General features: G+C 49.0%; 2 protein-coding genes across 3 annotated transcripts in view; both read left to right on the top strand.

Moving 5' to 3' along the window:
* LOC122369873 (AN1-type zinc finger protein 1-like) overlaps window positions 1-20826 on the top strand; it is a 52308-nt gene that overhangs the window by 144 nt on the left and 31338 nt on the right. Inside the window, exon 2 of the mRNA XM_043344974.1 lies at window positions 339-393. The gene's annotated coding sequence lies outside the window, so the exon portion shown is untranslated. The remainder of the gene's footprint in view (window positions 1-338; window positions 394-20826) is intronic.
* On the top strand, window positions 11373-20240 carry LOC122369871 (BTB/POZ domain-containing protein 17-like). 2 transcript variants are annotated; one of them, XM_043344964.1, is made up of 8 exons: window positions 11373-11386; window positions 13169-13372; window positions 13542-13682; window positions 15324-15503; window positions 16171-16290; window positions 16549-16685; window positions 17433-17635; window positions 18115-20240. In XM_043344964.1, exons 2-8 carry the CDS (start codon window positions 13250-13252, stop codon window positions 18705-18707), a joined length of 1497 nt encoding a protein of 498 aa, XP_043200899.1. In that variant the 5' UTR covers window positions 11373-11386; window positions 13169-13249; the 3' UTR covers window positions 18708-20240. The 2 variants fall into 2 exon arrangements, with proteins under 2 accessions (XP_043200899.1, XP_043200898.1); XM_043344963.1 differs by lacking the exon at window positions 11373-11386 and adding an exon at window positions 11415-11434 and having other exon boundaries at window positions 13167-13372.

Genomic DNA, 20826 nt, shown 5'->3' with positions numbered 1-20826 from the left:
CGTGTTAGGGCCGCGGCTGCCGCCCCTAAAACGCTAAACAGAGCCCTCGTCTCCCGGCTCACCCCCAAACTCACACATTAATTAATCGCGGTTACAGGGCTTTTTCCCTCGCGCCGTTTTGGCTTAGGTGCGAGGTTTTTGCCCTTTGCGTTAGGCGTCGGGTTTTTTATTATTTAGGACTTTTTCTCCCGACCATTACACCCCACAACAAGGCCCCGCCGGGGGGCTGGAGCCTAGAAGGTCTTATACCTTCTGTCAGTGCGATGAAAGCTTCCCGGCTCCATTACACTGACACCAGCTCACAAGTGTTCATGTCTATTATGTATTGTTAATAAAAGTCATTACCACTGTTGTGTTTGCGACTCCAGACATCTCGGCTCTTTGGCTATACACGTAAGTACCTCCCTTAGCTTTGATTCCACATTAAGATAGGATCCCACGTTGTTTTTGCTACCGGGTTCACATAAACCGGTTTAACGTAAGACTTGCTGCCCGGCGAAAATTGCCGGAGTAACTGCCCCCTGCTCGGGTATGGCACTAGGCCGACCGAGCAAAAAAAAAAAAAAAAAAAAAAAGCTAAACAGCCGGAGCGTACCCCCCTGGTTTCCGCGTACTCTTGTACATCGTTTTGTTGGATGTTTTGAATCCCTTAGGATTGACTTATATCATATTTAAGAAGCATGTGACTGAATATAATCCGAAGTATCCAGGAGGTTGACAGAGGTCGTGACTCCTGAGCAATATCAATATCAAGTTGAACTTGAAGTTATGAAATTTTGGTTGATAAACGCGAGCTAAACGGGCTCATATATCAGCAGGAAAAAGTAAAATTTTAAGAGCTTATTGGCCGAAAACAAGCTATAATATTGCAGATCCTGGAGCAATATTGAAGAGTGCGCTAAGCAGGATCATGCCAGAAAATGTTGACTAATGAGCGCACTGCGCATATTAATGTATTGGTATGAATATTGAATGATAACTTACAACAGCAAGATAAATTAGTGCTATCAAGTTAAAAACCTAGAATGAATAGACTTTGGCAGCTTTACTATGCTTAGACGCTATGCAGATTGTAATGTGCATCAGGTACTCAGTGTCTGGCAAATGAAACATGCGATCATTCCATTGCTACTGGACTTGGAGGAGAAAGCTTGGATCACTAAATCCACTTTATGTTGATTTTGATGTTAATCATTACTGTATTTCTTGAAAAAAGGATTGTTATAAAAATCCTTGCAACGATGTGATCATATAATGTGTTCATAGTCATTCGTGATAGTGATTGTTGGTCCAATATACAATGGCAAAGCTGAAGCTCTCAGTCTCAGCGTTTCTTCCTGTGGATGGCCAGCAGTGACTCAGAGCTTAGAAGTATTAGTTTTCTTCACAGGGCTGGGATAAAAAGTACTGAGGGTAATCTTCCACCAAGGAACTCTACTTTGACATGGTATGAGATGTAGGCACAAGTAGGTAGGTGCTTAGTTCCTATAGTCAGCAGTTGTGTAGGTTTAGTCGGGTTAGCTTAGGGTTATGTTCGTTTCTTAATTTGCCAAGTGTCCATAAAAATGTGACCTGAGCAATGAGCATCCTGAATAACCGAACAGCTTGACCTAACCTCAATCATCACACATATTTGCAGCCTACCCAAGACCTGCATAGCAGTAGCACCCAGTTATAGGTAGGTACTCACCCTAACTCAATCTCACCTGCTAACCTTCAACTTGCCAAGTTAGCTCACCTTGCCAAGCTGCATCCAGGGAAACAGTCACTGAGGAACTGGCTCATTGGGTGGCTGGTATGAGTCTGTGCATTTTAAGTGTTTTTTCTCTGAAGCTGCTCTGCACTGCTGTATGTAATATTAGATGCTCAGAAAATGTGGGAAATGATTACTAAGCTACTTAAGTGCTTTGTTAATGCTCGAGACATGAACAAGTACAGATCCTGCAGGGATACAGCTATGAGTTAGGTGCTAGGTGAGTATGTTATGTGAATGTGCTGTTCCCTGTTTGACCATAGTAAGTATACAAACAAGCACAGGGTCACAGTTATATTCAATCTCCACCTAAGCATACAACAAAAACGGCCATATAGCCTCACTCCGAACACACCACAAAGAACTTAAGCCTTTGCAGGCACAAAAATTTTTTGATTTACAGGACAGGTATACAATATAGGTACCTATCCTCTGTCCTTGGGGATCTTGCTGCCAAGTTGAGGTACGATGACTGAACTTCAGGATTGATCAACCTTTTCTTCTTAGCCACTGCTTATATACGAGAAAGACCAAATGCTTGTTTGTAAACTGCCTTGAAAATTTAATGATCCACCTTCAATTCTGACATGAAGGCACAAATAAAAAAGTTCCCTCTCCTTTTGGAATGCACAAAGCAAAATATTTAATAACTTCTAGTGGATGGACAAGAGCAATTAGCATAGCTTCCCCTCAAGCTACTTCTGGCACAAGTTCTTGCCAGTTCTTGCACTGATGAATTTTTTACACTGACGCTTATTCGCTTCATATTTTGTAACAAACGCGCTAAAACTGCAATATAACAGCACTATATGCTTCTTGACAAAATGCAAAAGTAGTAAAAATTTAGCCCTGATGGCATTCATTCTTGGTGGAAACGTAATTACAAAATATTTTGTAGTAACTATTAAATTCCGGCCGAAAACAGTGCACGGTTTAAAAAAGAATCATTCCAATGACGGTCCATTCTTGCGGTCCTGAAATCGCCACTATTTCCGGCCTCTCCAACGCAACTCGTTGTCCAGACGTAAACATGCTGAGGGAGGAGGCAAATAGTGGTGGTGAGATGTGAAATCAAGGGTTCCATGACAACTGAACCAGTGACAACTGAACCAGGACAACTGAACCAGTGACAACTGAACCAGTGACAACTGAACCAGTGACAGCTGAACCAGGGACAACTGAACCAGGGACAACTGAACCAGGGACAACTGAACCAGTGTCAACTGAACCAGGGACAACTGAACCAGGGACAACTGAACCAGTGACAACTGAACCAGTGGACAACTGAACCAGTGGACAACTGAACCAGTAGACAACTGAACCAGTAGACAACTGAACCAGTGACAACTGAACCAGTGACAACTGAACCAGTGACAACTGAACCAGTGACAACTGAACCAGTGACAACTGAACCAGTGACAACTGAACCAGTGACAACTGAACCAGTGGACAACTGAACCAGTGGACAACTGAACCAGTAGACAACTGAACCAGTGACAACTGAACCAGTGGACAACTGAACCAGTGGACAACTGAACCAGTGGACAACTGAACCAGTGACAACTGAACCAGTGACAACTGAACCAGTGACAACTGAACCAGTGACAACTGAACCAGTCTGACAACTGAACCAGTGACAACTGAACCAGTGACAACTGAACCAGTGACAACTGAACCAGTGACAACTGAACCAGAGACATCTGAACCATTGACAATTGAACCAGTCACAAGTCACAACTGAACCAGTAGCCCAGCCAGCAATGTTACTCCGGGCCCAAGCAGGCTGAAGTGAGGCTTGCCCGAGATTTTTAGTCGGGCGAAAGTCGGCGTATGACTCGAAAACGCCGACTAAAGCCAATGCTCTGCCGGAGGTATGCGCGCTCGGCGAGCTCAGGACAGCCGTAGTTACGCCCTAGCTGTGCGACGTTTGGCGCAAGCCCGATGTAAGCCCGAGCAGTCAATCCATTTACATACCGGAGATTCCTCTGGGCCCAAGCGGGCTGAACTCTGCCAAGCCCACGTTACATGCCCTGTCTGTCCCGAGTTACGCCATCAAAGTGAATATTATTTATACGTTGCTAACTATTCGGGCGTCCCAGGTGGGCGTAACGGTCAGTTCGCGACCACCAGGCTCTGTCAGCCCTGTCAGCCATCGTACGGCTCTCGGACGGACACTGACACAGATCAATTGGCAGACCGGCAGATTGGTACAGTCCGTCCGTCCAGCCACGCGCTACCTTAAACCTATACAGCGCAGTACGACATTATAATTGTTTCTGGTTCAGCTGTCCACTGGCTCAGTTGTCCACTGGTTCAGTTGTCCACTGGTTCAGTTGTCCACTGGTTCAGTTGTCCACTGGTTCAGTTGTTCGCTGGTTCAGTCGTCACTGGTTCAGTTGTCCACTGGTTCAGTTGTCCACTGGTTCAGTTGTCCACTGGTTCAGTTGTCCACTGGTTCAGTTGTCCACTGGTTCAGTCATCACTGGTTCAGTTGTCCACTGGTTCAGTTGTCCACTGGTTCAGTTGTCACTGGTTCAGTTGTCTACTGGTTCAGTTGTCCACTGGTTCAGTTGTCACTGGTTCAGTTGTCTACTGGTTCAGTTGTCCACTGGTTCAGTTGGCACTGGTTCAGTTGTCACTGGCTCAGTTGTCACTGGTTCAGTTGTCACTGGTTCAGTTGTCACTGGTTCAGTTGTCTACTGGTTCAGTTGTCCACTGGTTCAGTTGTCATACTGGTTCAGTTGTCACTGGTTCAGTTATCACTGGTTCAGTTGTCCCTGGTTCAGTTGTCACTGGTTCAGTTGTCGCTGGTTCAGTTGTCACTGGTTCAGTTGTCACTGGTTCAGTTGTCGCTGGTTCAGTTGTCACTGGTTCAGTTGTCCCTGGTTCAGTTTTACTGGTTCAGTTGTCCCTGGTTCAGTTGTCACTGGTTCAGTTGTCTGCCTACCGAAATCAAGATGAGCTTGGAGGAGCTTGGAGGAGCGACGGGAACGATTTTTTGAAACGAGAGGAGGTTAGAGGAGCTTGGAGGAGGTTAGAGGAGCGACGGGAACAAACCCTTTGTGTCATTCATTTAAGATTTTTGTTTTTAATAGCACCGTATTTTTATAATGTGAATCATTATCAACAAATTTCACATTTGTATCCCTTTTGTAGCCACCTTTCACCTAAAGAAATGAAAAATCAAAAAATATATATATATATCAACCAATTTTGTTGCAGTTATGACGCGGATTCAATCTTGATAGTGGTTCTATCATTGACCTAAAAAAGACTAGACGCGCGACTCCCATTGGCCCGGCGCCCGGCCGGCCGTTCCTGTCTTGCGACACTAGCGCCACCACACGACTGGGGGCGTGAGTTAGCATCGTAATGCTAAGGCTATGGCGAAATATCAAACTTTGGATGCGGATGCTGATAAACCTGTTTGGGTTAGAACATTTTAACCTTCACAGATGCATTAAGTAGTCAATTATGTATGCTAGGGAACAACAAAACTTGATCGGCAACGTTACAGCCCCATGGAACAGGGCCGATCTCGAAGCCTTATTCCACGGTTTGGGAGGTGAACGACGGGCTTCAGGCGGTGCAGTATTTATTCTAAGTACGTTCTTTGGCAACCTGGGAACGTGCATCGCTGTCTGCTGTTGGGAGACCAGAACGAGACCAGAAAGCAGGAGATTCTGAAAGAAAGCCAGCCAGCTGACCGGCCACAGCGCTCAACTCCGCTCAACTCAAACAGCCATACATCGATACATACATCTACGCCGCGCTCCGTCGAAATACTAAGGTGTCCGGCAAATTCAAGTTAGATTAAAGAGGCGTTTCTCAGTAAGATCCAGTCACTTACACTGTCACACAGTGTCTGTAAACTAGTAAGCACATGCCAGGAACGAATCAGGCCAAGGCGATTCCCTTGACTTCACAATGAATTACATTTGTTAGTGTCAAAGACCGTCATCTAACAGAAAGCAGCTTCCCGGCTATCACCCACTTTTTCCCGGAATATTTCATGTCCTCAAAAAAAAGAATAAAAGTACACGACACTGAAAATTGACACTAAATAAATTTTGGATGGCGGACATTTCACATTACTGCTACATCTCACGTACAATTTTTTCCAGACGAAAACTCACAAATTGGTGGATAAAGCGAAACAGCGAGTGAAATCACGTAAATATCAAAGATAGCGAAAACGACAAAACACCAACTATGCATACAAAAAAAAAATAAATACCACCTACACTATTGAATGCACATACTCATATGGCACATATACTTACTGCCGCGCAAACAGCACCTGCTTGTGCAGATGATGCCTCACATGGGCACTGGCCATCCCGCTCAGAGTGATATAGTGGCCGTAGGCATGCAGCCGGACGCGCAGGTACCGGGCCACCACCTGCTTCAGCAGACTCACTGCGTGGCATCCACCTGCGCGAGGTTCAAACATGTGCTCCTGCACGCCAGGGAATAGCTCATGACTGCGCTCAGTCATAAACTGAGCGAGTACGGAGCACTGAATCCTCAGAGACAGGTTCTCCTGTCCCATTTCACCGCACTTTCTCAGCGCAGTCAGGTGCCGCTCTGATGACGCAATGATTGCGTACGTCGACGCCGATGGGACGAGAAGGCCCCCGTTGTCTCGAATTTCGACCAGCCTCATCACTTCGCGTGATGGCGGATCTTCCTCGTTACTGAGAAGTGCACCTATACACTCTCCACACTTCACCACGCTGCCCTCTATCAGCTTACGGCACACATAGCCAGCTATGTAGCCGACAGAGTCGTCCACAAACGCAGACCGGTTGCCGGGCGTCATGAGGACATGCTGCACTACCGCCGGCATCGGATCACCTGCACCGAGTGCCGAGCGCTGCCGTTGTGGGCGACGGATCTGCAGCAGACCGACCTCGTCGTCGTTGCCGTTGTCCTCGTCAGCTGGTGCCGTGCTGTTGCCGGTCGCAGATGGCGAGATGAAGTTGTGGAGAGCCAGTCTCCGCAGAGCGTGCTGCAGCTGCACCGCGTTTGGGTTATTGTTAAACCCACCCATGCGCCGGATACGGCTGAACAGCAGCTCCACGTGATCCTGGCTCATCTTGTAGGGCAGGACGTACGCGAAGCCCTCCTGCTCCAGGAGAGCCTCGCTGACGTCCAGGACGGACTGCGCGGCGAGGCAGAGGCCCAACACAGGAGTGGAGCGGCGCGTCTTCAGCACCGGCTCTCCGGATGCCGTCTGCAGCCGGAACAGTGTGGAGCTGAACTCCGCCAGGAACTGACGCCGGAGCCTGAAAAGGGTTGAATAAGTCAGGAACCCGAAAAAAACGGGAGCTGGTTTAAACGACTCTAATTCCAGGCAGGAGTCAGAGTCGGTGATTTTTTCGATTCCGACTCCGGACAAATTAACTAACGACCACGACCCCGACGCCGCAGCCTTGATTTAAAGTACTAGCAGCTGATTTCGAACACCTTTGATGCAAAACAAATGTGAAAGACTGACAAATAAGCAAGACAAGCAATTGGCACGATATGAATATTTCAGGGCATCGTGGCAAACAGGTTACTTCAAAGCTATATTCAGGCAAAAATGAGTCAATGCAAATGGTCTGATTATTGCTGGTTAATGTTGAAGCACAATGATAGCAACAAAAAAATGTATCCATCGCTTTGAATCCATCGCTACTCACGGTAGGTTATTGGCGGTTACAGGAGCCTTGAAGCCCTTGCCATAGATGCTACTGCCGTTCAGGTAATCGAACGCCTGGTCGATCATCAGGATGAATCGGGCCGTAGCTTCAGCTCCAACGAACTGGTGATGGCCAGATTCTGCCATGTACAGCAGGGCATTGCCCACCGAGCTGCTGAACAGCTGAGCCGCGAGTTTTACCTTCATTTTGTTTTTCTTGTACTCGATGTGGAGGCGAGATAGCTTATTTGCAGCTCGGATGCCCTCCCTCTGTTGAAGAGCGTACAGCGCCTGTGAAAAAACAAACCAAAATTATTTTGATGAAGAACGTCGGCAGCCGACCTGGCAGTCAGATTACTTCAATGCTACTGCCTACTGCTATATTAATGCAAAGCTGAGTGAAAGGTCTGGTCATTGCTGGTTAATGCTTAAGCACAATAAAAGCAAAAAAATGTAAATGACACTGTTGACAGCATCCTGATAGGTGGTTACTGGTTGTGTTATTGCTGATTATTGTTTAAGTACAACAACTACAAAATATACAAAAAAATATTCACTACAACATTATGCACAGTATACAAAAAAGCTGGGTAGTGGTTAAAATCAAATAAACCCATTACAGCAACCGCTGATTAGCGTTAATGCTCACCTGTACATACTTCCAGGATATCTCTTCGCCATCCAGAAGCAGCATTTTCTGTTCACCGAACAGGTTCCGCAACAACTTCAACATGTGGACGACATCAAGGAGTATGTGTACCTTTTCTCCTGTAGCAGGGTGCAGGAAGAAGTTGTTCCTGATGGGAAGCTGGAGTTGTCCCGGCTGCATATTCTGAACGCCCAGGTGAGCGAACATCGTCATGTTGGCCTGGAGACCATCTGCCACAAGCGTCCTAGCCTTCAGACCTGCTGAGTTCAGGGCACGTAGGACGGTCTTGGTCAGCTCAGCCTGCGTCTCTCCTGTCAGGTGATCAGTTAAGAAGTACGCGACTGGGTGGCGCCACACCCCCTTCAACCCAACGGCCATGAACACCATGGCATTTGTGGCCAGTCTAGAGTCTTCCACATCACCTGCTCCCAGGTCGACATGGCCAACAAACTTGTCCTTGGGCTGGGAGTACACTTTTGCCTTTCGGATAGCCATCTCATCTACCATGAGGCAGCAGTTTGGGTCGATTTTCTTCGAGGCTACTTGAGAGGCCAGGGTCTGTAAGACCTCGTCGAGGACACCGACTTCGCATCCGACGCTCCTTGTCCACTCTTGCAGCGAGGTTACACCAGGAAGGGAGAAGTTCTTAGCGAGGAACTTGTACGCTCTGGGAGAGTAGTAATGTAGCGTGAGGCAGAGCTTTTTTATCTCCTCGGAATATCTTCGCCCACCACGCTTTTTGCGACCACCGTTCACTACTTCGTTGGCAAATAGCTCTGACACAATTGGATTTTCAAAGCGCGCACGGATGCTGTCCAACAGGTTAGCATCCATCACCTGGCTCTCCTTGAGTGCATCCAACGTGCTTTTCAGGCACTTCAGCCGCCTATCGCGTCTCTTCAGTTTTTGACGCAGCTTCTTTTTCTCATAGTTTAGCTGGCGAACCTTGGCCACCATCTTCTTCATTGGACTGTGGATGTGGCGCTCTGCCACACTAGAGGAGTAGCTGTGGTCCAGCAGAGTCGGCTGGAGCTCTTGTACAGTGGGCTGCTGAGGCTCTTTGGAGGCAGTGGACTGTTCGACCTCCTCCGAGACAGTGGGCTGCGGGAGCTCCTCTACAACAGTGAACTGCACAGGCTCCTCTGAAACTGTGAGCAGCTGGACCTCCTCTGGGACCTCTTCTGAGGCAGCCTGCTGCTGTTGCGACTCTGATGGCCCGGACAGGCCGGACATATCTGTATTCCTAAGCAGTACCCGTCTCACTCGCTTGGCCTTGGGTGAAGACAAGCTGGCACCAGCTCGCTTCAGGGGACTTCTGCGTTCAGCTTGACCGCTTTTCCCTGGGAACACAAACCAAGATGGGATGGTTCCCTCACGAAGAACTCTGCGCTTATGGCTGGGACGAAAGTCATCTTCAGAGAAGTGATCACTGCAGAGCATGGCAGTCAGTGATGGCTTCCATGGCCTTCCGTGATCTCCTCGTCGCCGCACTGCAGCCATCCACTTTCTTAGCAGCTTTGGATCTTCATGAGGAAACCTGAAAGAAAAGAAAACTGTTTTAAGCCTGATATCTGAAGTCTGTAGACATTACCTATCAAACAAAACTGACAACATGTCAGTAAAAATATATAATGGACATTATAGACACCAGGACATACAGCAACAATCAATACTTAGAACGTATTTTCTTTTATATTATTTATTCTCTTGATACTATAATTTGTCTCTCTGTATCAGATTAATATACTGGTGATGTTAATACGAAACACGTTTGTGTTAACAATACAGAGTAGGTAGATTGTAATGTTGTTTGTTATACTTTATATGCTATATTACAATTGCTCTTTTTAGTCAATCATTCCATTCAAGCTTAAGAAGCTTAATAAGAAACCAGAACAGATGGCAGCTGTAGGATAGGACAGATGGGTTTACTGTTGTAATACTGACACTGCCCAAGCTTTGATTTCCGTGATCAGGCTACAGCAGTTGAGCTTAGCCCATCTATGATGTTAGCCCATCTATGATGTAATGTCCTCAATATAAGTCCTTTTCAGCCTCCTTATAGACAAAGCAGATAATGCAAACAAATAAAAGTTAGTAGGTAGGTAATCAATTTAGTTTTCACATTTTTATCCATAATAAATCATCAAAATATCACTTCTTGGACAGCAAGAAGCTAAAAAAACAGTCTGAAAAACATGGCAGGGTTTGACATGATCTAACTGGGGCGGCTCTGAAAAAATTGGGCATCATTCAGGGATTTCAGGCCAGTACCTACTCGAGATAGGGCAGAACACATGGAAAGCAGGGCAAGTGTGACATAGATCGGGTGACAAAGGTACAATTTTGGGTAGGCTAACAGATAACTGAGGGTAAACTGTCCTTTTGACAGGATCTGGGCTGCCCAGAGATAACTATCTCGTCAAGCCCACTGCCCAGGGCCACGGTTTTATGAGAGGCTACGCAGTAAGCACGCGTAGTTACATTTCCATGAATGATAAAGAAATTAGATTTGCTTTTACTTCATATGACTATTCTTACCAAAACACACATTTCAATTCCCTGTAAAAAGCTCAAATCTTTCTGATGACGGATCACTGTGCTTGTAGGATCTTGTGATTTTTACGTGGTATTACTTTGCTGGTTAGGTATCACTTATCATCAACCACATCACTGCTTTTGCCTTTTCCTAACACAATATTGAATTTTGAAATAATGTGGATTCTCAACTGATGGCTATGAGTCTTTCAGGTTAGGTTTTTATGTGATTTGGGTTAATTGGATTTAGTTATCTCAAACTGTTTCCAGTGTAGAAAATTCCTCCTGATGGCAGCAATCAACAAGGTAAAAATAGCATTATTGTTCAGAAATACATGAAATTATACTTAACGCATCTTAATCTATCATTCTCTTTCTCAACTCAACCGAATTAATAATTAGAAATATGTGTTTCAATTTATGCCGAAACGCAGCACGCCTGACGACAATAACGGCGCAGACCTATCTTTAAAAAGAAGATCCTTAAAAAGCTAATTCAGGCACATAAACTTACTTGTGGAACGACAAAACGGTGCCATGCCTGGGTTGACCTCCTTGCCTCTTCGTGCACCCGATCGCAGAACAACTTTTCGTCATTTCCGAGTTTTAGCAAGACCGCTCACCAACGGGAATACGACCAACAACGGTGAACGTTTGCCGCAGGCCGACGAATGCCCCCCTGTCAGAATGACCTTGAGTTTTACAGCGTTGCCGGGCGGCACGTTATGAAAAGTCTAAAAGTGTGTCTAGACTTCTAGAGGTCAATGGGTTCTATTATATGTCTGGAAGTAGAAGATGCGGCAAAAAAGCTATCACGGCAAATCAGAATGCGCGAGTTCGCCTACCAAGTGCCTTGAGCCCGTCAAGGCATCGATCATAAACACGATTCTTTATGCAAAGCTACAGACAGTTATTTTGATTCGGTTGAGTCGGTTGGGGTTGAGAACTCCCCCATATTCTTGGTTTTTGACTTGTGTGAATGGGCGTTGAGTCGGTAGTCTAGGTACCTACTACCTATCAATAGTCTTTTTTAAATGTGTTCAAACTTCAATTTGGCTAGCCTAAAAGTACCTACGTTTTTCGACTAAGCACCGAGCACGCGTTTAAGCCAGCAAATCTGGCAAAAACTGAACCTTTGAGGAAGGAATGTCACCTAATTTCATCATATGAATTATTCCTGATAAATTCCATGCATGACCATACGTATTTTTCGAGACTGGAAAGAATCCACGAGCATGCCTGATGCCTTGGCGCCTGGCGGCTCATGTGCCAAAATTTGGAGCAAGTGATTTTGCTCTAAAATTCAAGCTAAATTTGTGGCAAAATTTAGAGCTTATTTGTACCAAATCTTAGCCTTATCATTTATCAACCATTTTAGTCCATGCACATATCTATCTATGGCATACATAATAAACAGCAAAAAAAGTAAGAGTAAAGTAAGATGTAAAAAGTCTTATACAGCACCACTGCATTGCAGATGGGTCACGGTAGTGGTCTGGCTGTCCTACAGGCTATAAGGACAAGGATCATTTTTTTTTTAAACTTCAGCCATCAGCATAAGAAAGACGAATTAATATCAAATTGAATAAGTAAGGTAGGCACCTAACTATTGCTAAATAGAAAAAAAAACTAAAATTCAGTAGGTACTAGGTATATGCACAGATCAAGGTGCACTTGCAGTGTGCACTACACTGTGCTATTTTTCTGTTCTGTGCTTGCTATAAGTTTAGCATTCCTCCCCATCATCCCTCTAACTCAAGGCTTAGTTCATACTTTATATAGCCTTGGTTCATATTGTGTGTTCTTGAATGAATGATGCATTTCTGGCTGGTCTTGACATGCTGATGCTAAATGTGCATTGTTTGTTTACATATCATCATGATTATTGCCATCACTGTCCACTGTGACAAGTCATGTTACTGGCTACTGTGTTGCTGCCTTCTGTGGTAAACCAGCAGCATTTGAAGCAGCAGACTGCACTGCTCAGCCCAATAATGTCAGCTTAGCAGTGGCTAGTTGGTGTCACTGTTTGCTCCCTGCTCAGTGCCCTGCCCAGTGCCCTCACCATACCAGTATCTCCATAGTTGACTGATCAGTGATTGGTGAAGTAGTAAGTGTTTTGGCACAGACAGAGGCGAGATATCTTAGCTGTTAGTACAATTGGTTACTGAGCATCCACAGGCATTTGCTGCCCATCCACAGACATTTGTTGCCTTCACTAGTTTTTCTAAAAGAACATAATTGTTTTTATTTTGTCTACTCGCTGTATTGGGTGTTTTCCTGAGAAAAAAGTATGAAGACTTAGACGTGGAGATACGATGTAATGAGCAGAAGCAAAGGGGACAGCAAAGGATGGTTTTAACAGCCGATTGCAAGGGCTCTACTTCTGACTGCAGACTGCAGAGCAGAAGCCAGAAGCAGACAGCTGACTGATTGTAGTGCCATTTGCCCAAGGACTTGTGAAAGAATGGCATTTGCTCGTATTTACAGCTGGAATGATGTACCTATATATCATGTAATGATGTAAGTCTGCTGTTTACAGGTATTTTGGTGACTTAGTGCCACCCTAATGTCTGCCAAAATGGCATTTCCTGTTTGAAGCTGCCCTGAGTGCAGTGGTACGATGTTCCAAAGGCTGTCTAACATGATGCGAGGATATCAACAGCAGCCAGACCTGCCTGGGACACCACCCTCACCAAGCCACTCGAGTGAACCCAAGGAAGAGGATGCTAGTGCCAGTTTCGAGGTAATGTTGCCTTTTGCCATTGATACCAATCTAGACTTAAATGAATGTGTGCAATCAAGGGATAAAGCAGCTTGTATCAAGTTCTCTAAAGTGTGTTGCCCGAAGCATCACTAACGGGCCTGAGCACACGCCGGCTGTCCCGTAACCCCGCACCGTGTCACTGCCACAGGTGAACAGCACGGAGAGCGTGTGTCAGCGGATGGTGGCTCTGCTGGAGCAGGGCACCATGAGCGACGTCACGCTGCTGGTCGGCGCCGCCCAGTACCGCGTGCACAAGGTGGTGCTGTGCGCCTCGTCCGACGTCTTCCAGGTGGGTCAGGCCGCCGCTCGGAACCGTCTCTGGACTGCATAGCGTCAGTTTTTTTTTTAGTCGTCCGCAAAATGATCAGTGCAGCCAACACGCCCTTAAGCCCCAATGAGCAATTATTTCCAGATGTCATGTACCAAATTTGTATCGTTCACAGTACGTCGTAAATGGCCGTCTTCGGTCCTCTGCGTATTTAATGCTTACCTACGCCATCAGTCACCGTCATAGTCAACTTGCTGGTTTGCAAACTGCAGAAGCTGCTTCCCGTGACTGCTGTCTCTCCCGTTCCCCTTCTCGTCCCTCGCCCACCAGCGGTCTTGATTTCGACTTTGACCTGGATCTAAATAGGTCGTTGCAAAAGTAATGTCTATTCTGTAACATTACAACATCACTACTATAGGTACTACTGTTGTGGGCGTTAGTGTCAAGCCAATGTCACGAAACCGAGGTCTTATGGTTTATTAGATCGATATATTACATCGAGGATTTATGAGTTTTTTAGTGGCAAATGCTGCATCTTGGCATTTGGACAATCCACCCAAATTTAGCTTCATTCCAGTGACAGCGCTCTTAGTGTTTATGAAGCCTTAAAACGATCTTAGCCTTAAAACGATCTTCATTGTGCAACATAATCCTAAGTATCCGGATGATTATCCAGTCCGGGTTTTTGAAGATGTGGCTATTTATCCGTACATTCAATGGCTCACACTCAATGTAGGCGCTGGGGAATAGCTAATGCAATCTGACCATCCGGTGGCATCTCATTTCCAGGCGTACATCGGGGTTTCTGACTGGTTGCTTGCGGTTAGAACCATGCTTATCTATATTCACCAATCATTGTCCTTCAACGTTAGTCCCTTCGTGCATCAAAAGCGTCTCGTTGACGCGTAAAACGTGACTGTATTTTTACCATTTGTTTGTTTTCCTGGCATCTGTTTTATTTCGTCTCTGTGACGGTCACCGTGCCTAGCCCCGTGCTGGCGATTTTATGCATCCTCTGGCCTCTGCGGTACGATTTGAATCACGCGCGTGAACGCCCGGCTGCGCGTGCTCGCCTTGTCCCCAATCCGGTAGCGGGCTGCGCGGCGCGGCGGGCTTACCGTGGACGTGTCGCAGAGCCGGCCGCCGGCCGCCAGTGCTGCTGGTGACGAAATGACACATCGGGGGCGACAGATTAGGGCGCCGGCAGCTGCTGCCAGGAATGGCCCACCCGGGCAGCCGGTCAGACACGACGGCCGAGGTCTTGGCCGGATGTTAAATACGGTCGTCACACTTCAATATTTGTGTGCTTTTCTAGTGGCAGTTATATTTGCCTGCGATGTGGATGTGCTAGAAGTTTTTTTTTGTCATTCTCGACAAAGGCGAGTGTTGTTCCTCGCGAAACCCCGACAGCATTATAAATAATATCAAACCACAATCAATCAGCAGCATGAATTTACGCTCGGGCAATGCGATTCGTTCAAGCGTCAGAGGACATGCGTTTCCCGATTATCACTGGCCCGTTAGATATGAAGTTTCTGCTATCCACACGGCGCGGCTGACCACCCTCTCCATCAGGTGATGCTGTCGAGCATCACCTGAGTCACCGAGCTTCAGTCGGAGGTGCGACTGACCCCCCTCACTGCCCCCCCCCCCCCCCGTCAGGTGATGCTGTCGAGTCCCAACTTCAGCGACAGCCGGCAGTCGGAGGTGCGACTGCAGGAGGAGCCGGCCGTGGCCGCCGTGTTCCCGGCCATGCTGCGCTTCCTCTACTCGGGCCGCATCACCATCACCCACTCCAGCGTGCTGCCTACCCTGGTGCTGGCAGACAAGTACAACATCAAGGTGGGTAACGGGAGCCGGCCGGCCGGCCACGCGGCCACCGACCGGCGCGCGGTTGGCCGTTTTAGAATTAGTGTTTCCAGTTGCCTATCTCTTGCGGTGTGCCATTTGCCGACAACTCTTTCCTTAAATTTGCCGCTTTTCGGAAACCGTGCTGACAACTTGCTGATGATACTAGGAAATATTTCGTTGTCTATCCCATCCCCATCCTGCCAAGATTCGATAGATTATACCGGTGTTGACTCGATATCACTCCTGACCGGTATTGTCTGCTCGGGAGTGGCCCGGTGACGCTGACTATGATCGGCCAGTCCGTGTTATATCCGCTCGGATTTGTAGATTTGCGCTGTGTCCCTGCTCTCGATATGAGTCAGGGTGACATCACCGACTGATCTGATATCAGCCGAGATGGTCGTAAATTACCCGACCGTTTGGCGAGGTGACAGACTGGGAGGGAGCCGATCTGCCCGGTGCAATTAGGTCCATGGGGCTCACTTTTCTGATAAAATTGAATCTCGTTGGACCCGTGGGATAGGCGAGATCGGAATGTTTTATTTGAACACCAGTAGCTGATCTATAATCGGGTCCATCTTCCCGCGCTATTAGCGGTATCGGAGTGCCGGATCCGGTTCGCACCCGCCCCTCTGATGACCCCCCCCCCCGTCGCCAGGACCTGAGCAAGGCGTGCAGTGAGTTTATGTGTGAGCGGGTGGTGCTGGCCTCTCAGAGCGGCCTGCTCGTCTCCTGGCTCCAGTACGCCATCACCTGCAACCAGAAGCCGCTCACAGAGGTCAGTGCGGGTCAGGTCATCTGTGGGTCACCCAGGCCGGTGGGGAGTGCTGGCCCGTGGGTCACGGGACTGGAAAATATAGCAAAAACTGTCAAAGTGTCGACACTTCACCGTCTCGTTAATTAAAAGTTCGAATGCACGCATTTGCGTAGTTTCTGGCAGTGCTATCGGTTTATCGATATTGATATTTTATTGCCCACGTTGCCACCACAGTTCGGCTCTGCCAGTTTGACACTGTTTTCTCTCTTCCATTTATAGGCATGTGTGAATTTTGTCAAGTGGAATTTCGAGACGGTCGCAATCAGTGAACAGTTTGCGGATTTCGACGTCGAAGTTCTGCTCTTCTTTCTACAGCAAGATGACCTGGTGGTCCAAGACGAAGTCACGCTGTACAAGTACGTTGCCTTTAGTTTTGTGGCAGCAGTATGCTGCGTTGCCGCTTTTACGGGGCATCTTTTGCATCACAAGATAGCTGGTTGCGCTCGCTTAACTCTTCAAAATAGCCTGGCATATTATCATGCCTCATTTTTGCGAGGTCACTTTAATCCCATGCATGTATGTATTCTGCATGTCGCGTATAACTGCTCGATGCCATTTAGAGGAAGCACGGGTGCTATGCCGAATCTCAGGCCGCTTTGTCTTTATCCCGGTGGCTGCCGAGACCACGGGCGTGCTCGGAGCGAGAGCGATGACAATTCTGCAGCATGCAGGGCATTGGTGGGCGCATTTCCGCGGTTTCCAAGGGCCCGAGAGAGCTCTCCCAGCTCGGGCAATGACTATCAATCGGTATCATTAGCGGAAATGCGGCTGCCGTCATTGCCACTAATTACCTTTTTGGAGTTCCGTCATCTCGAAAGAGACTGCGATGGTGCTGAAGTTCCAGGCAGCCAGACAATGCGGAGCCGCTCGATGATAGCGGAGAACTGTCTTTGATCGACTCATCCCCATCGATTTGGAAATTTCCTCCTCGGGGCGATGTGTTCGGCCACAAGCCGAAATGTCAAGAGATCTCGGTGTGGTTTCCCGATACTGTGTTTATTAGAGCAATGAATGTATCAATTATGGAAAAAGTCAGGCGTTTCATATCGTAATATGTGAGCTGCTCGCCCCACCACTGACTCCGCACCCCTCCCTCCTCTCAGTCACGTGGTGCGGTGGCTGGAGGCGCAGGAGCGCTGCCAGCCGGCGGAGGTCATGTCCGCCCTGGTCGAGGAGGTGATGCTGCACGTGCGCTTCCCGATGATGACGCCGCGCCAGCTGGCCGAGCTGCTGCTGGTGCCCCTCACCAGCCGCCACAAGGACTTCTTCGTCGAGCGGATGGCGATGGGCATGTCGTTCCACTCAGGTGCGTGCGGAGCTGGCTGGAGGATTGGGCGAGGGCTGAGCTAGTCTGGGTTGATGGTGAACTTTTGTAGTGATTTTGATGATTGATAGTGACGTTTAGGTGTGAGGGTGGCTGAGTCAAGCTGCGGCTTACAGGTGTTCTGTCTCATGGGGCGTTGGATCGGATTGTCCTGGCGATAATCTCTGTTATGAAATGAGGTGATTCATGTCGCAATGTTTACGGGGCTGCGACTTGGCATTGTGCAAGCTTGTCCAGGCAGCGACCTGACCTTGTGGCCTCGTGACCTTCACCCCTTCCCCTCCCACCTCTGCACTCTAGGTTGAAATCGTGTAGGTATACGACTATCTCTCGGGGGCCGCATCCTTCATTTTGCTCCCGCCGTCCGGAAAGCGGACGTTGACCCCGCCATATGCCGACCCTGTATGTACCGGCCATTGTCCTGTCGTGCTGACCGCTGACTGAGCCCTGTGTTCCCCCAGGTCACTGGGAGCGAGTGCGGGAGCTGATCCGCACCGGCCGGCCCGGTCGGCAGCTGTTCACTCCCCGTGTCTACACGGACGAACAGTGGTCGGCGTCTCTGGTGATCGACAACTACAGCCGGCTGCCGCCCTACCTGACGCGCACGCTCGTCTTCCACTCTCCGGCGAGTCTGAGCGAGGCCGACCGGCGGCCGCCCGTCGAGTGGGTGGTGGACGTGTACCCGCGCGGCGTGTGGTTCAGGAAGTTCTACCTGATCGTCTGGCAGGGCATGACCGAGGTGCCCGAGTTGGTGCTGCGCACGGTGCGGCTCGCGTTCATGCCCCGCTCGCTGGTGGACGGGCCACTGCGGTTCCGGCTGGCCGTGCTCATTGACGGCGTGACCAGCGGCGTGCACCACGTACGCACCGTGGCCACGCGCAGCTTCCTCTTCACCGAGGAGGAGCGGCTGGTGAACTTTGACGACCTGCTGTCGTTCGACGAGCTGAACGACTCGCATGCACGCTCGCCCTACCTGCTCGGGAAGGACGGCGACGTGCTGAGGCTGCGAGTCGTGGTGGTGCCGCTACACGACGTCTGCAAGACGGCCAGCTAGCGGAGCGGCGCCGCGGGGCGGGCGGGGGGGGGGGGGAGGCACGGAGCGCGGCCCCCATGTGATATCGCAGTGTGTTGATCTCGTAGGTAGGTCGGGGGCGGTGCCGTGCTGGGGAGTGGTGGCGTCTCGGTCGGGTGTTTGGTGCCTCTCGATGTTTGTCGGATTGTTCGGACGAGCCGCTGGCTCTGTCAAGCTGCCGTCGCCGCCGGCGGGGTCTGCGGCCACTGCCGGGAGGGGTTTGGTCGGCCAGTCTGCGGAAGTCTCCAGCGGCGTCACCCACTGCCGGGCCGGGTCGGGCCCTGTTTGTTACCGTGCCATTTAGCCAGAGGCTGCCTGCAACTGCCGTTACAGCTGCGGCGAGCGAGATAGCTGCAATTGTTCAGTGAGGCGAGGCATTGGGGGTTTGTCTCAGGGCGTCTAGTTTAGGAGTCTGCCACAGGTGTGCTGCCAGCGAAAAATGAAGGCATAGGGTCGTTACAGTCAATGGTGGCTCTTCACGCCACTGTGTTCGCGTTTTATTCATCGTTCGGTGATTGTGGCCGATCACATCCACTCAAACTACTGCGTTTGAAAGCTACGGTCCTGAATGGTCTAAAAGTAAGAATCTTACTCTGATGCGTGACGGCAAATCTAGAACAACTGTGTATGCCTAGCAGTGCTTTCTTAACATCTTTTTTTATAACCCCGTCAGCACAGAATCTGCCGTCTAACGACTGTCGTAAGACCATATATTCCGTACCGTCAGTAACCGAACTTCAACTCACGACAGGAATGTCACTAGAACTGATCCATTTAATGTCATACCGATGGTGACATAGCATGTTATCGTCTCATTTTGTGTGAGACCTCAGCCTCTGCGACCCGTCATTTTCGATGTGGTCGAGACTGGGACGATTTGACGATCGGTGTTTGACGGACAGCTAGACGGCGGACTTGTGACAGGTATTCTATGCCGACGACGTGCCAGCCGGTAGTGTGTTGTTAATGCTCAGTCTCATAACACGTCCGGTGTTTAACAATATTAATTGGTTAATAGATGGTCGTGTCTTATGCAGGGTCGTGGTAGCGCTCAGTACCGGTCTAATTACGGTAGTACGAATGTACGCGGCTTTATCTGAGATACCGAAAGCGTCTCCAGACATTGTGGGCTCAGTATCGTTCAAGATATTATTTTCTGGTCAAATGTCATTGACGTCAGACAACTGAAGCATGCTGAGATATGTCATTCCGTATCTCTATTCGTACTTGGGAAGACACAACTTACTAGCAAGGCTAATGATGAGTGGTAACATCGCGTGTCCCATACCTATTCCGGAAGCGATCCAGCAGTGACTTTAACAGAGTGAGTGGTTTGTTTTGTGATCACTGACTTCCGACAGTAAGTGATCAATTTGGGACAATAATATCGCTCTGTATTCTGACGTTCTGTGCAGACGGCGGGACACAGTGATTTTTGGCACCTCGATGGATTGGTCGATGCCTGCTCGAGCCAACCTGCGCTTGTCTCTGATAAAGTGAAATACAAATGCAAAAGAAGGCTTTGTGTGTTCTACCGTCAGAACTGGACCGACCGAATATATGCTCGTCCGCGAATGGAGCCTTGCGATGGTTGGTGCCGATGGGCTTACACTGGTCTCTCGGTCCCAGGGTTAGCGCTCACCCCGGCCAAAGTGTTGCAGCAGTGCGCGAGGTCTGCCGCCACGCCAGGCTCGGAGTCGTGCCCGCTGCACCCCCTATCCACCACGCTGCACCCCCTATCTGCGGCTGTCCGTCTGAGGCTACATCCCTCCGCCTCTTCAGGATTATCCCCACGCCTGCACCGTGGTCTAACCGCCTAAGGAAGGCGCTACACGGCAGTGTCACTGGTGGCGTAACGGAGAAACGGGGGCTCGGTACCCTCCCGGAGATCATGCATGTTCGCGGGAGATCACAGCCCGTCCAGTGGCACGCTGGATCGGCCTGTCACCCACCCACAGCCCGCCGCGGAGCCGGGTCTGTCACGCCAGTAGGACGCAATCGGGACAGGTGACGATGGATGGATTGCAACCCGCACCGGGTCCGGGAAGGTCGGACGGGTCACGGGCGAGGAGATGTCAAAACGTACCGCACCGTGAAAGGG

This window comes from Amphibalanus amphitrite, unplaced genomic scaffold (assembly GCF_019059575.1).
Source record: "Amphibalanus amphitrite isolate SeventyFive unplaced genomic scaffold, NRLGWU_Aamphi_draft 001081F_arrow, whole genome shotgun sequence".
Taxonomy (NCBI): Eukaryota; Metazoa; Arthropoda; class Thecostraca; order Balanomorpha; family Balanidae; genus Amphibalanus; species Amphibalanus amphitrite.
The sequence above is the reverse complement of the archived record's forward strand: the minus strand, read 5'-3'. Positions and strand labels throughout refer to the sequence as shown.

What these genes read in the sequence shown, in the direction of transcription:
- LOC122369871 (XM_043344964.1), top strand. Translation starts at nt 13,250, where the DNA reads ATGTTCCAAAGGCTGTCTAACATGATGCGAGGATATCAACAGCAGCCA. An exon ending in CCTCGTCCGACGTCTTCCAG is followed by an intron (nt 13,683 to 15,323) that starts GTGGGTCAGGCC and finishes CCCCCCCGTCAG; the next exon opens with GTGATGCTGTCGAGTCCCAA. An exon ending in GGGCATGTCGTTCCACTCAG is followed by an intron (nt 17,636 to 18,114) that starts GTGCGTGCGGAG and finishes GTGTTCCCCCAG; the next exon opens with GTCACTGGGAGCGAGTGCGG.